At 37.7% G+C, this 13,738-nt stretch overlaps 1 protein-coding gene across 1 annotated transcript; it reads left to right on the top strand.

Annotated features, from left to right (window-relative positions):
* The first annotated feature begins 9,971 nt into the window (after positions 1-9,971).
* Positions 9,972-12,641, top strand: LOC133738051 (probable N-acetyltransferase HLS1). The gene is made up of 3 exons (XM_062165495.1): positions 9,972-10,367; positions 10,563-10,693; positions 11,628-12,641. The coding sequence occupies exons 1-3, from the start codon at positions 10,152-10,154 to the stop codon at positions 12,487-12,489; spliced, it is 1,209 nt and encodes a 402-aa protein (XP_062021479.1). The 5' UTR covers positions 9,972-10,151; the 3' UTR covers positions 12,490-12,641.
* Positions 12,642-13,738: the final 1,097 nt, after the last annotated feature.

Here is a 13,738-nt window from a genome sequence, read left to right as displayed (position 1 = left end):
CTAGGGTTTTTCCCTCTCTCTCTCTCTCTCTCTCTCTCTCTCTCTCTCTCTCTCTCTCTCTTACTGCTCGCGCATATGCGGCTAGGGTTTTTTTATTTTACCATGATAATTATTTTAGATGATCTTTTTTTATGGAGGCTATGGATAATCCATATTTTAGTGATTATAGTATAAATAGATAGATAAATATATGCACATGTCTCGCAAGTCTGTTTTTTTTATTTTGGCAAAAGCGTAAATTTATAGCAAGGGAAACAATAAAAATTGCACAACTAAAAAAACAAATGAAAGCGAACTGAGTAGCCCAAATTAGGTGAGGCCGCAAACTTAGCCACCCAACAGCAGCAAGAAGAACGTGAAAGCATCATCGGTGCCACCCATTTCATTGACCAAATCTGAAGCCTAGCATCATCGGCGCCATCAAATTTGAAACTGAAATCTAGTGGCTTAAGCAAACCTTAAACTTGACAAATACTACTCATTAGAAACATATGTAAGAATATTACATAAAACTTAGACATACACATTCATTTGAAACACATGCTTTTATAATCAATCTTGGATATGTGATCGAGATGTGAACATATATACCTGGAGTTGACATTGAGAAACGATGAACAAGCTCAGCCATCTGCTCTCTACAAACTCCTTTTTTTTTTTTTTTTTAATCAAACCTCGCAAATGCGAGGGAAAAGATTTATTAAAAATAAAGGGAAATACAAGTAAGAGGAGAGGACATATCTTACACCTCCCAGATGTAAAGTACTACAGATGAGGAATGACAGACAACATCCTGCCTTCCAAAACAAAAGAAATCATCTAAAACAAAAACTAGGGAGACCCAACTTATCTCTTAAACAAAATTGATTAACGAAGCTTAGAGATGAATCGAACCAAGTAAATCCGGTACCTGAAGGGCCAAAATTGGCCAATGCATCAGCCACCTGGTTTCCTTCACGAAAAATATGTGAACAACGAAATTGCATCATTGAAATGCGATGAACACAATTTTTCCATGCCACCTGTAATTGCCAAGGTACCATTTGAGGAGAGCAGAGAAAATTCAGAATTAGGGACGAGTCAACTTCAAGCCAAATATGCTTCCAATCACGAACCCATGCAAGCTCGATTGCCTTGATCACTGCCATAACCTCCGCAGCAATGGAACTAGGAATGTCAAGGGATGATGAAAAAGCACCGACAACCTCCCCATGGAAATCATGAAAAACTCCAACATAACCTGAACGATCCTCCCCTCGCTTCCAAGCACCATCCGTGTTAACTTTGAACCAACCAATAATGGGTGGATGCCAATTCACCTCGTAAACTTTCGGAGCACAACGTGGCCTACAAGTAGCACCAAACCTCTTCAAGACACAAAGCTCCTGTATGTTGTTAAACATATGTCCAGTAGCTATGCGACTAGAAGCATAAACATGGCCATTAATTAACCTGCAAGCCATAGAAACATCTGGAGTAATGCCATCATATCTCAGCTTATTCCTTGTTTGCCAAATAAACCAAAGAGAGGCACAGAAACAAGTAACCCATATTTCTCTCAATTGGGGGCTGCGACCAACCATTAAACCCAATGGAAATAGCTCATGTAATGAATTAGGAATGAAACCCAACTCAAATTTGTCCAACATATAAGACCATATAGACCTTGCATATGGGCAGTGAAGAAAGACATGCTCTTTGGACTCCGTCTGTTGTCGACATAATAGACACACTGAACACAAAGAGACACCACGTCATTGTGAAAAGTCTTCAGTTAGCACCCTTCCCCTCAGTACCTTCCAAACTAAAATTGACATACGAGGTGCCACATATTTACACCAAAACAATCTACCCCAGTCCACCGTAGGTAGAGAAGGCCTTACAAAATGAAAAGCCTCTCTTGCCGTGAGTGTACCAGAAGAAGAGGCTGACCAAATTAACTTGTCTTCTTCCTGTGGATTAATTGCAATTGGAATACTGGAAATAATATCACAAAGATCCGGAAAATGCAATTGGAGAAGATGATCAGGGAGATCCCAGTGGCCATCATGAATATAATCATTAACAAATCCATCCATCTGCTCCACCACCCCTTCTGGCCCTTCATAAGCTCCAAAACAATTCTTTAGATGAACACCAATAAAATTGTCATTCCAAAAAGAAATTTGGGAACCAGAACCAAGGTGATATAATTTGAGGCCAAAATTTCTTCAAGGCCAGGCCAAATAGATGAGATGGCATAAGAACTCCGAGGCCTACCATGCCGAATAAATCGTCCACGCAGAAATTTACAGCTCTCTACAAACTCCTTATGCAGTCTACAATGGGGTAATTAAACGATTTGTTTATGTTTTTTCTGAGAGCAGGGACTAGCTTTATATAGGTGTTCTAAGATTGAATTCCATCCATTAGGGAATGTCAATCATCTTCTATCACACACCAACTTAGTTAAAGCATTAATTCTTATTAATGTCAATAATGGACTTTATGTAAGTTACATTCTGATATATTAGTCTCCATAGTCTATGATTAATATCACGAATTAATCATCATAGACATCTGGAATTCCATAGCCGTATCATTTCTCAATCTGATCGACAGTTACACAATTTAATGCCAAACGCCAATGGGATTGAACATACAGTACAATCCCAAGTAAAGAGTGAATAGAAATTGGAATCCTACATTCTTAAGAATGAATGTCCAATTTAATGCTCCACTGCCACTACGTATTGCCAACAGCGTGACCGCCACGACCTCTTCCTCAGGTGACTGACCCTTCTGGTAGGAATAGCCAAAAACAGGAACCCATTGTACCACAATCGTAAGAACACATACCTCAGGTGAGACTGCCCTAAAGCAAAGAGACTGATCAGGGTCGAAGCCTTCCCTGCAAACCTCCAAGAAAATTGGGTCAAAAACCTTCCTGCAAACTCCCACAATATCAAAGGATAAAGCCACCACCGCACTTGGGCCAACCTTAGCGAAGTCAATCCATTAAGAACGATGTCAGTCCACCACCACTATACGATCTGAAATTGAAGTTGGCAACACCTCCTTCCAAGTAGTACTGACTCAAATAAAGAGAACATGATGATAGGCATCGCTAGACTCGACTGGATCCAACCCAAGGTTGAAGCCACCGCTGCTCTCGAAACCTAGGGGATTGCTTGTACTTATTTTTCTAGACTAAGAACCTGTTGGCTAATGTATTTTGATTTTAATTTAATAAAAACAATTTGTCATCTCCTGTTAAAATCAGAAATACGGCTGCTGCCAACATAGAATATAGGGTAAATGATCATTTACCTAATTTTAGCTTAAAAATTGCTCACTTACCTAAACACTCTAACGGTGCGTTTGGATGAGAAAATTATAAAATCCGTAGGAATTTATAAATGATGGAATCTTTAATTCCATCAATCTAAAATTCCATTAATTGCATTTTCTATTGTTTGGTTGCATCTATTTAGGATTTGAAATGTGTAATAAATTAAGAAAGTTTAAAAAAAATAAAAAGATAAAATAGAAAAAAGTCTTGTTTTGGAAATAAAAATTGAATACTGCAAAGGAATTCGTAAATGACACCTATTTTGGTGGAAATTGAAGTGAGGAATTTAAATAACGAATTCCTTCGTTTTTTTTCACAGAGAAATTTAAAATTTCCAATCTGATAATGCCAAACGAGGGAATTGGCTTTTAGGAATTATGAAATCCTCACTTTCAATTAAATTCCATCATTTTTTCCCTCATCCAAACACACTCTAAGAGATTGCCCACTTACCCAAACACTCTAAGAGATTATTTCCCTAATACCCAATTAAGTATTTTTTAATTCATTTTTATTTATTTTTGAGACAATTTTGCCCTCTCCTTTTTTGTCACTTAGAGAAAAAAGTCATTGGATATCTTGCTTGACTCTGGTGGTGGACTCCGGCGACCGATGACCGGATCCGGCTACCGGACTGGTGACCGGATTCCGGCGTCTGAATTTATTGCCCCCTAATAATACCCAGTAATCATATTATTGCCCCCCAGTAATCATATTATTGCCCCCCCCCCCAATACTCATATTATTGCCCTCCAGTGAATTGCATAAATTTCCAAAACCAAAATGAATACACTACAGGCACAATTGATCAATTTATATCCATATTATTGCCCCCCAATAATCATATTATTACTCTTCAATAATCATATTATTGCCCCCTAATAATCATATTATTGCCTCCAGTGAGTTGCATAAACTCCCAAAACCAAAATGAATACACTAGAGGCACAATTGAGTAGAAAAGTGAGTAGTTATTGCAGAAGAAATAGATTTATTGGTAGTGGGGGTTGTGGAATCATTTTTTTTTTTAATTTTCTTAATAAAAATCTATTTTATAATTGTCCTATTTATCCTTGTGATTTAATTTATTCTCAAAGTTTTTTAATCTTTTAGGGTTAAATTTGTCAAAATTTTCAGTTTTGGCTAACAAAGCATCTTCTCTTACTAATAGTATAGATATATATATATATATATATCCTATCCAAAGCGAGGCCTCATTCTGAAATTAACGTGTGAGGTTGGAGTTTAGGGTCACTTTTCGGTCTCATATCCACATCTCGACCTTTCAGTATTTAGGTACTAATGTATAGATCATCCCTGCAAAATTTCAGCCAAATTGATGGTTGTTAAGGCATTAATAACTGCCTTAAAGCTAGTACGGTTCAGGGTGGACAGATTCAGTACGTTCATTGGTTTAAGTGAGCCTAAACTGAACGGTCTAGTGGCATAGTTTCCCCTTCGTAAGTGGGAGGTTGTGAGTTCGACTCACTAAAGACTAGTTATAGCATTTGAGTTATTTATTTGATAAAAAATATATATATATTGATAGAAAAAAAAAAAAAATTCTTATAAACAAAATTTAAACTAACCCACCCCAAATTTACATACTCGATCCGCCGCTGGTTTGAAGTTCGATACAATCATACTGGTCATTAATATGAAAACCGGGAGGATTGCCACAGACGGCGGCAGGAATACTTAATTATTCAGGTGATGGGCAACTTTTTCCATGTGTTGCCAGGTGCCAAGAAAAATGCCTTGCCCTTTTCCCCACTTTTGGAGAATTGTAAATACTGCCACTGCATGCTTTCTGGGTTTAATAAAGAAATCAAGCAGACTCATGCAGGCACCATTAATCAGCCTTCGGCCGATGCTTATCTCTAGCTAGCTTTTTCGGGACTGATTCTCTAGCTATATTATTCTCAGGAGTTGCCAAGCTTTACAAGTTTCCATTTTAAACCAATATGGATATCATAATTTACATGAAAAATTGATAATCATCTATATATAGCAGTAATGATGCAATTGAAAATCCAACAACTTTAATAACCTCGACCTTTGATGCTGTATCCTCGACCTTTGATGCTGTATGATCTATAAGAATGTGTATCGTCATCTTCTGAGATTAATGGAAGTATATATGAGATCATGCAACTTGGTTTATACGCAACCTGTACTTTTCATGATATATATTAAGATTCAAAATTAGGTAGAGGTATGGTTAACTGAGAAAGAAATTAAAGGATTATTAAAACGACATGAACCTTGTATATAAGATTTATCGTATTACAGGCTAAACGTTATTGGATTGTTTGTCATATCACTTGGAATTTTCAAATTCTCCAATCATTTACTTTGAGAAACTTGAACCATGCGATTGAGACGTAAAGATGCTATATAAAGGGAACTTGAATCAATGCCCAGGTATTTTGCCTTTCCCTTGTTCAGATATAACTCGTTTTATATCGTCGCCATCATATCCATCGATCAAACTTCATTCTCAGCTTTAGTTAAGGATTTTTTATGTTGAGAATCATTTCATATGCACCATTTCTTTCACTTTGCCTCCAGGTAATTAATATGGAATATATATTATGAATTCCTAAGATGTAGTCAACAGCACATAAGCATCAGGAAATGAACTGTTTATTTCGTGTGTTTGGGATATAAAAAGAAAGGAAATCATTTCCTGAAGGAAGGGAAAATAAGAGGGAAAGTGGTTCATTCCAAATTAAACCCCAAAGGAATCACTTTCCCCCCTTCTTTCCTTGCATTTATTATTCACAACATATTTTTTTATTACATTATTTACCAATTTTTTAACAACTTTCCTGATAACTTTCCTTACGTTACCAAGTATCGGAATGGAAAGTTGTTGAGAAATTTCATTTTCATTCCCATGAAAAAGACAAATGAATTACTTTCCTTTCCGTAAACCAAACGAGGCCTAATTGTCATGAAATCTTAAGACTCAGAAGTTTAATTATACACTTTATTATCACAAGCAAAAAACTAATGTATCTAATTAAGCAGTGGCTAATTGAACGTACATCACCAAATTGGTGTCATAGCACTTCATGATACTTAGATTATGTCTAACATTACTAGATTTTCTTATTCTATCCAAAAATAAATAAATAAAATAAAATAAATAATTTTTTTTATGTCAATTACATATTTACATATCACTCTTTCTGTTTACGTCTTAGTAGTACAAATAAGCATCTGGATAAGATTCTACAAATCAGGTGATTTTTATCATGTTTTTTTTTTGGGAATGAAAACTTTCATTAAAAGAGAGGGCCAGGGCACCCATCATACAACAAGATTTCAGAAAGAGAAGAAGGCGGGTGTGAAAGCCAGTTCACAGGGCACTTCCCTCTGCAAGCAAGAGCAGCAAGGTGATCTGCTGCACAATTTGCTGATCTGCTGGTCCAAAGCCAGCTGACTTGCCGGGTTTGAGCAAAATACCTGACTTGAGTTATAATGTTAGCAGCCGGCCAATCTGCAGGGGGCGCACTTGTAGTGAGACTCTTGATGAGAGATTGAGAGTCTGAAGCTAGTTCCACATGCCGGTGATTTTTATCATGTTTGTACATACAACATATATATTCTATTAGTAAAAGGGGAAAAGAAGGCAATTTATCAAGAGCATGTTTGGTGCGATTTACCACATTTCTACATCTTAGAATTAATATTCCCTCGCATGTTTCGTTACTCACCCTAATTTTATACTTTTAAAACTATAATCAACATTCTTGTGCGTTGTACCGGACCCTCACCCTGGTAATTCTCTTAGGGTTCTACCTTTGATTTGCCCTAATAAACGATATAACTTTATAGGGTTTTTTCACTTGTTTTGTGCTACTACTGCTATCCATACCTCAGATTTCTTTTGTTACTGCTGTGCGGATTGCGATTACACTTTGTTGCAACTTCCATTGATTTGTTGTATTTTTCTAGTACTGTGATATGCCTTCTTTTTTTTAGTTTTACCTTACTATTTTGTCCCCGAAAATATACCCGTTCTACGGAGTTTCTTACCATGGTGTTTTACTATAGTGAACAGTGATTTTTTTTCCTTGCCCGAATTCGTGATCGATCGTAATATTTTTGATAATTGCTATCTGCAGTATCCCATGAATTGTACTTCAATGCTTACGTACTGTCCGCAAAATATAAGTTTGGGGCTTTACGTATGTTACACTTCTATGAATATACTTGTATTATAAATATTATATACGTATGAATGATTTTTTTTCCCCTTGTCGTAAGAAGGGAGATTACAATCACTTAATAGTAATCTCTCCACACTGTCGTGCGGAAGCAGCTAATTAGTCCCCACATTCGGGTCTAATAATGCCGATTCTCCTCCCATTTTAGTTACCCAGTGAAGAATAGGTATGAGATTTTAATACAGAAGGCTTCAGCATCAGTGTGTCTGGTACGTACCATTCCTTATAACCTAAGGATGACTAGAAAAGTCTAATGTGGGACTCCAAAGGGCTCTAATCTAATTATCTATGCCACAATTTTCCAACACACAGTACGTCTACACATGCATATGTCACTATTCTCAAACCCTCATATGTTAGAGAACTCATTTTTACCGAAAAGATAGTAACAACTAACAAGCATTCTACCGACGACAAAAGAGCAAAACTTTCTCTGATGGAGGCTGTGGTGTCACAATTGCATCAAGTTGAATGGTTCTCTTTCAAACCCTAAACTGAGGAATCGTCAAATGATAAGATGTTCTCTAAATGTCCCCCACAGCTAGTTGGTCTTTCACAGATACAAAAATATATAGGATCGGAAAACCTCTAAAAAGATCCTTACTTCAATAAAAGTCACAAAGAATTGCAAACGCATAACATGTCTCTCGAAGTATGGCTAATATATAGTGTGCCTAAAACACGTCGATCATGAAAAATACAAAACTTTCATAAAATACTACTCTACATCGTAAATAGGTATCGCCAAGTAACTGTATCTCCTGTGGCTGATCGTCACCGAAAAAAGTCCGCTTTTCCATTTCCTCAATCTTTAGTTCAACACAACCCAAAATTGAATATGTACCAATGGACCTCCAATTCATTCTGGCTGCAATCAACATGTATAACATGTTTGAGCTGCAATCTCATCGATTCATGAATCAAGGGGTAAGGACGGCTCTAGAAGCTTTGTGATGATTATACAACGACTAGCTATTTCATATGTTTCTTCATTAATTTTGGTATGAGGGCACATATTGGTGCGAAACAAATGGCGGGGGAAATACGTGTGTCTCTTGTCTTTCCAATTTGGTGGATGGAATCATGTGTCAACATCTAAGTTCGGCCTTTTTCAAATTCGACATTCTCATTTCTGAATGTTATGGTGTCTCATTTCTGTTTTTGAACCATTGCCTACAACAATCCTAGTAACCAAGTCAAGCACCAGCTCGATCAGCATCAAATGCAGATAAAATTGTGTTTCCCAAATTAGGATTTATCCACTCAGAAAAATAAAAAATGTAGCCTCCCCTTCAGAACGTGCTTCTTGTCCAAGTGCTTTTGTATAAAATATAATGTTTCGCATTTAAAGGACGAAGTAAGCTTCCAGCAAAGGAGCAAACAACATCGATGACCTAAATCTTTTGGAGGAGGAGGAGGAGGAGGAGTTGGAGACCCCTTTGGCTTAGCCAATTAAAATGTAGTACATAGTACACTTAATTGTGAAGTTTGATGTGCATCGCTTCTTTTTGGTGGTGATGATCACACTCACAGGACCATTCACATGCTCCACAACTACGTGGTTCTCGCATGCTCCTCTCACTACTTCCACCGATAATTGGTGGAAGGAAGAAACTAGTTTTATATATGTACATGGCTACAGAAATAATGGTCTCTATAGGAGTCATAAGCTTCTGCAATCATACATGCAATTGGGGCATTTTATAAAGCACACAAGAATTTGTGTAGAGTTAAAAGGATGTATAATTAGGTTAAATACTTATCCATTAGCTAGCTAGTAAGAACTCTACTCCATAAAATCTTCTTTTTTTTGTTTTCACTTCTGGATAACCCCAATTAGCTATGTATCCAAGTGAGATATATACACGTTATGGATAGAGAGCCTTGTTAAATAGGCAGTTAGATATTTGAGCAGCTTGCTATATACACTAATAGTTTTACTTATATCATTGACCAACTCTCTGCAAAAATGAGATGCATGTGCGTCTATCCATTAATCCATATGAACGGAATCCATATCAATTCGAAGTCCGAATATGTTTGTCTAATATTGCTGCATATAGTACAGTTGCTGATCAGAGACATACATGAGATATCCATATCAAAGTCGACAAAATCAAATAATCTAATGATTATTATGTTTTAAGGTTTATGACATTTTCCCAATCTAATTGACAGTAGGAGTGTTGCAATGATTTATGACCATAGAGTAGTACATTTGTGTGATCAATATGATCACCACATCATCATCATCTTCATATAGGTATCATATGTAGACACTACTCCACAAGATAATTAATACCATGAACTTTTTCTTTATCTTTTTGTTATATATTTGATTTGCGACTTAACAAAGGGAGGGTATATATGTATGTACCTTATGAGCCAATAATTGAAACAATATATATCTGGTCAAATTCACCAAAAGAAAATATGATATGGTACACATCCTGCGCGCGGCTTTACACAGTACTGGTGGGTGCGTGCTACATCAGCTCACGTCTACTTATAAATAGAAAGAGAATTGAAGCATAGAGAAACACAGTTGATAGATCGAAGATATAATACTAGCTAGTTGTTGCACTATGGTGCCAAAGGTAGCTGCAGAGGATCCACCAGTAGCTACAGTTGATGAGGTGATGGTGGTGAGAGAGTACAATGAAGAAAGTGATAAGGTGGCGGTGGAGGAGATGGAGAGGCGGTGTGAGATGGCTGGGCAGAGGGGAAGGCCTTCTCTTGTCACTGATCTCTTGGGTGACCCAAAATGTCGCATTCGGCATTTCCCAACACACATAATGCTGGTAAGACTAAAATCCATTAAATACCTGTACTTCTGATCTGTTTGATCTTTATAATTACTTGGGGTTTCGAATCTTGAGGCTTTAGACTGCAGAATTCGGAATAATGATGTACGCACTTGGAAGTTTTTCTGGTACATATGACAGATTCATTTTACCATTATTTAATTAACCCAATGAATGAAATTGACCATGCAGGTTGCACTATACGGAGAACAAAAGGAAATTGTGGGTGTCATAAGGGGTTGTGTAAAAAAGGTAACAAGAGGAAATTCAGTGTTTGTGAAGCTGGCTTATATCCTGGGACTAAGGGTCTCTCCCATGCACAGGTTCCTCTGTCTCTCTCTCTCTCTCTCTCTCTCTCTGTCATCATTTCAGAAATACTTCAGTACTCTTCTGTTACTGTAATTGCAGCTTAGCCCTAAACAATTAATATTATCATGAGAATAGTAATGTTTCTGCATGCATGTTTTGCTCTATTACCACTGAAAGTAAGAAAAACAGGTCATCCCATCATTCACTTTCTGTACGTACCCCAATTTTTCTGCGGACTTGTTCTAATCGATTAACTGTTTTCTGGCTTTTGTAAACCCTGTGTTGCTAGTCGATCTCTCCATTTTAGCTACCACAAACCTCTCTCTCTCTCCTTTTCCCCCTCCCTCCCTCCCTCTCCCTCTCCCACAAAGAAGAAATTGAAATTGAGAGCTAGCTAGAAAGAGAGAGGATTCTAATACCATTCGTTCATTCCCGCCCCACAGAAAAGAAACTGTTCAGAGCTACAGAAAGAGATTAGATTCTCAGATAAAAGAGAAACGAAATATTATGTTTCTCGTATCATGGAAAGGAGTAAAAGCATGAACCTAGCTAACCTGGCTTGGACACATCTATGTCCACAGGCGTTCTCTTTTGAAATAAACAAATCAATTTGGGATATAGAATGTACCACACCTTTAACTAAACATGTCAATACGTGTTTGTAGCATATATATGTTATATAATTCTTATTATGTTCCATTGTTCCTCATCCACACAGTGCTATCCACCACTGCTTTTAACTTATTCTGGTTCCCTTTATTTTGTTTTCTTCGCTACCAGATAAAGCCTCCTCTTGAATGTCACACCATGCAATGCTAAATTAAAAATGCATGCTATCATTTTCGCTTGGTCTGAAAACTGCTATCAAATACTTTATATAATTATAATTATGGATTTAATTATAAGATTTGCTCTTTATCTTATTGTTCTTGTTCTTTTCATACGCAGGAGGCTTGGCATTGGTACAAAACTAGTGAAACATTTAGAAGAATGGTGCAAGCAAAAGGGAGCAGAATATGCATACATGGCCACAGACTGCACCAACGAGGCCTCAATCAATTTGTTCACACTGAAATGCTCATACCAAAAATTTCGCACACCCACCATTTTAGTCCAGCCAGTTCACGCCCACTATAAACCTATACCTTCCAGCATTGCAATTGTTCGACTACCCGTCTACCTAGCCGAGTCGATCTACCGTCAAATTTATGCCCATTCTGAATTCTTCCCAGAAGATATGGATGTCATTTTATCTAGTGCCTTAAATTTGGGCACTTTCATGGCGCTGCCCAAAAAATACCTTCCGAAATGGGACCCACAGAAAAGCACTTTTCCCCCTAGTGCTTTTGCCATCCTCAGCGTTTGGAACACCAAAGAAGTGTTCAAGCTACAAGTGAAAGGAATGTCGAAGTTGACACGCGCATGTTGCGTGGGAAGTAGGCTAGTGGATGCATGGCTTCCATGGCTGAGACTGCCTTCATTTCCAAACGTTTTTAAGCAGTTCGGGGTGTATTTTATGTACGGCTTACATGCGGAGGGCAAGCACGGGTTGCGGCTGATGAAGGGTTTGTGCAACTTTGTGCACAATGTGGGTAGGGATGACCATGGATGTGCTGCCGTGGTGGCGGAGGTGAGCCAGAGAGACCCAGTTAGAGAGGCAATCCCACATTGGAGAAAATTTTCATGGGCTGAGGACATGTGGTGTGTCAAGAAGCTCACAGAAGCCAAGCAAGGACTGCCGTCGCCATCGGATTGGATTAACTCTCGACCGTCTTCACCGATGATTTTTGTTGACCCTCGTGACTTTTAACAAGGACTGGTGATGTTCTTATATGTTCAATCGACACAGAATGTCAATTGTTCGTAGTCTTACATCTTATTATTAGTTTGGAAGTGGTAACCTGAAGATCCAAAAATGAATGAAACTAGCCAGTAACTTCTATCACCATCTTTGGTGCAGCCAAATTTGTTGGGCACGAAAGCTTTAGTAAAAGTAAAACACTGATATTGTTCACAATTTAACCACTTAGTTTAGCTAGGTAAGATAATTCAATAAGTTCGGCCAATGTGTGTTTTAACTTCTAATGTCCTATGTGCTTTTAATTAGCACAAAGGATGAGATCCTTGAGAGGGCATCCTTTTAGAGTTAAAATTTAGGGGTCTGCATGAAAATGAAAATATATACACCCCCCTATATAAAAGTTGAATTACTTAAGAAATGTTTAAGTATATTGGTATTGAGAGAGATAGATGAGAGAAGTGTATATTATTATTGAGAATAGGAGCCCTATATATAGGGATTACAAAGTACTAGTTCTAATGTTACAAGGAATACCAATCCGTGTAGGATTGGGAAATCTAGAACATTCTCTCCTATTGCTACTCCTAGTTTGATAAGGCACACTAAATCGATATTCCTTCAACACTCCCCCTTGTGCCGCTTCAAACTTGGTGGTGACGCTTCATCCGTTGCCTCGTTAAAAACCTTGCCAGGTAACAAAAACCCTGTGGGATAAAAATAACCCTGGTCGAAGGACAAAAAGAGCACAACACGTCCTTCACTCTTCGAGATCGAACATGTAGACATCATAACTCCCCCTGATGTCGATATCTCCCCCTGATTGCTACAATCGTGGGAGTTCGGATAACTTTCTCAATCCGATGCTCTTCACATGTTTCTCGAAGGTGGATTTAGGTAACGACTTAGTGAATAAGTCCGCTACATTATCCTCTGATCGGATTTGATTCACTTCAATCTTTAGAAGTGATTGTTGTTGCTGATTATAAAAGAACTTAGGCGATATATGCTTGGTGTTGTCGCCTTTGATGAAACCTAACTTCATTTGTTCAATACAAGCTGCATTATCCTCATAAATGCATGTAGGTTCATCTGTGGTAGACTTCAAACCACAACTTCCTTGAATATGTCGAATCACAGACCTTAGCCATATACATTCACGAACGGCTTCATGTAGAGCAATAATCTCTGCATGATTCGAGGAAGTAGCAACAAGGGTCTGTTTCGTAGACCTCCAAGATATCGCAGTGCTTCCCATGGT

The sequence above is a fragment of the Rosa rugosa genome, chromosome 1, assembly GCF_958449725.1.
Source record: "Rosa rugosa chromosome 1, drRosRugo1.1, whole genome shotgun sequence".
Classification (NCBI taxonomy): domain Eukaryota; kingdom Viridiplantae; phylum Streptophyta; class Magnoliopsida; order Rosales; family Rosaceae; genus Rosa; species Rosa rugosa.
The sequence above is the reverse complement of the archived record's forward strand: the minus strand, read 5'-3'. Positions and strand labels throughout refer to the sequence as shown.

What these genes read in the sequence shown, in the direction of transcription:
- LOC133738051 (XM_062165495.1), top strand. Translation starts at nt 10,152, where the DNA reads ATGGTGCCAAAGGTAGCTGCAGAGGATCCACCAGTAGCTACAGTTGAT. An exon ending in TCCCAACACACATAATGCTG is followed by an intron (nt 10,368 to 10,562) that starts GTAAGACTAAAA and finishes TTGACCATGCAG; the next exon opens with GTTGCACTATACGGAGAACA. An exon ending in AGGGTCTCTCCCATGCACAG is followed by an intron (nt 10,694 to 11,627) that starts GTTCCTCTGTCT and finishes TTTCATACGCAG; the next exon opens with GAGGCTTGGCATTGGTACAA.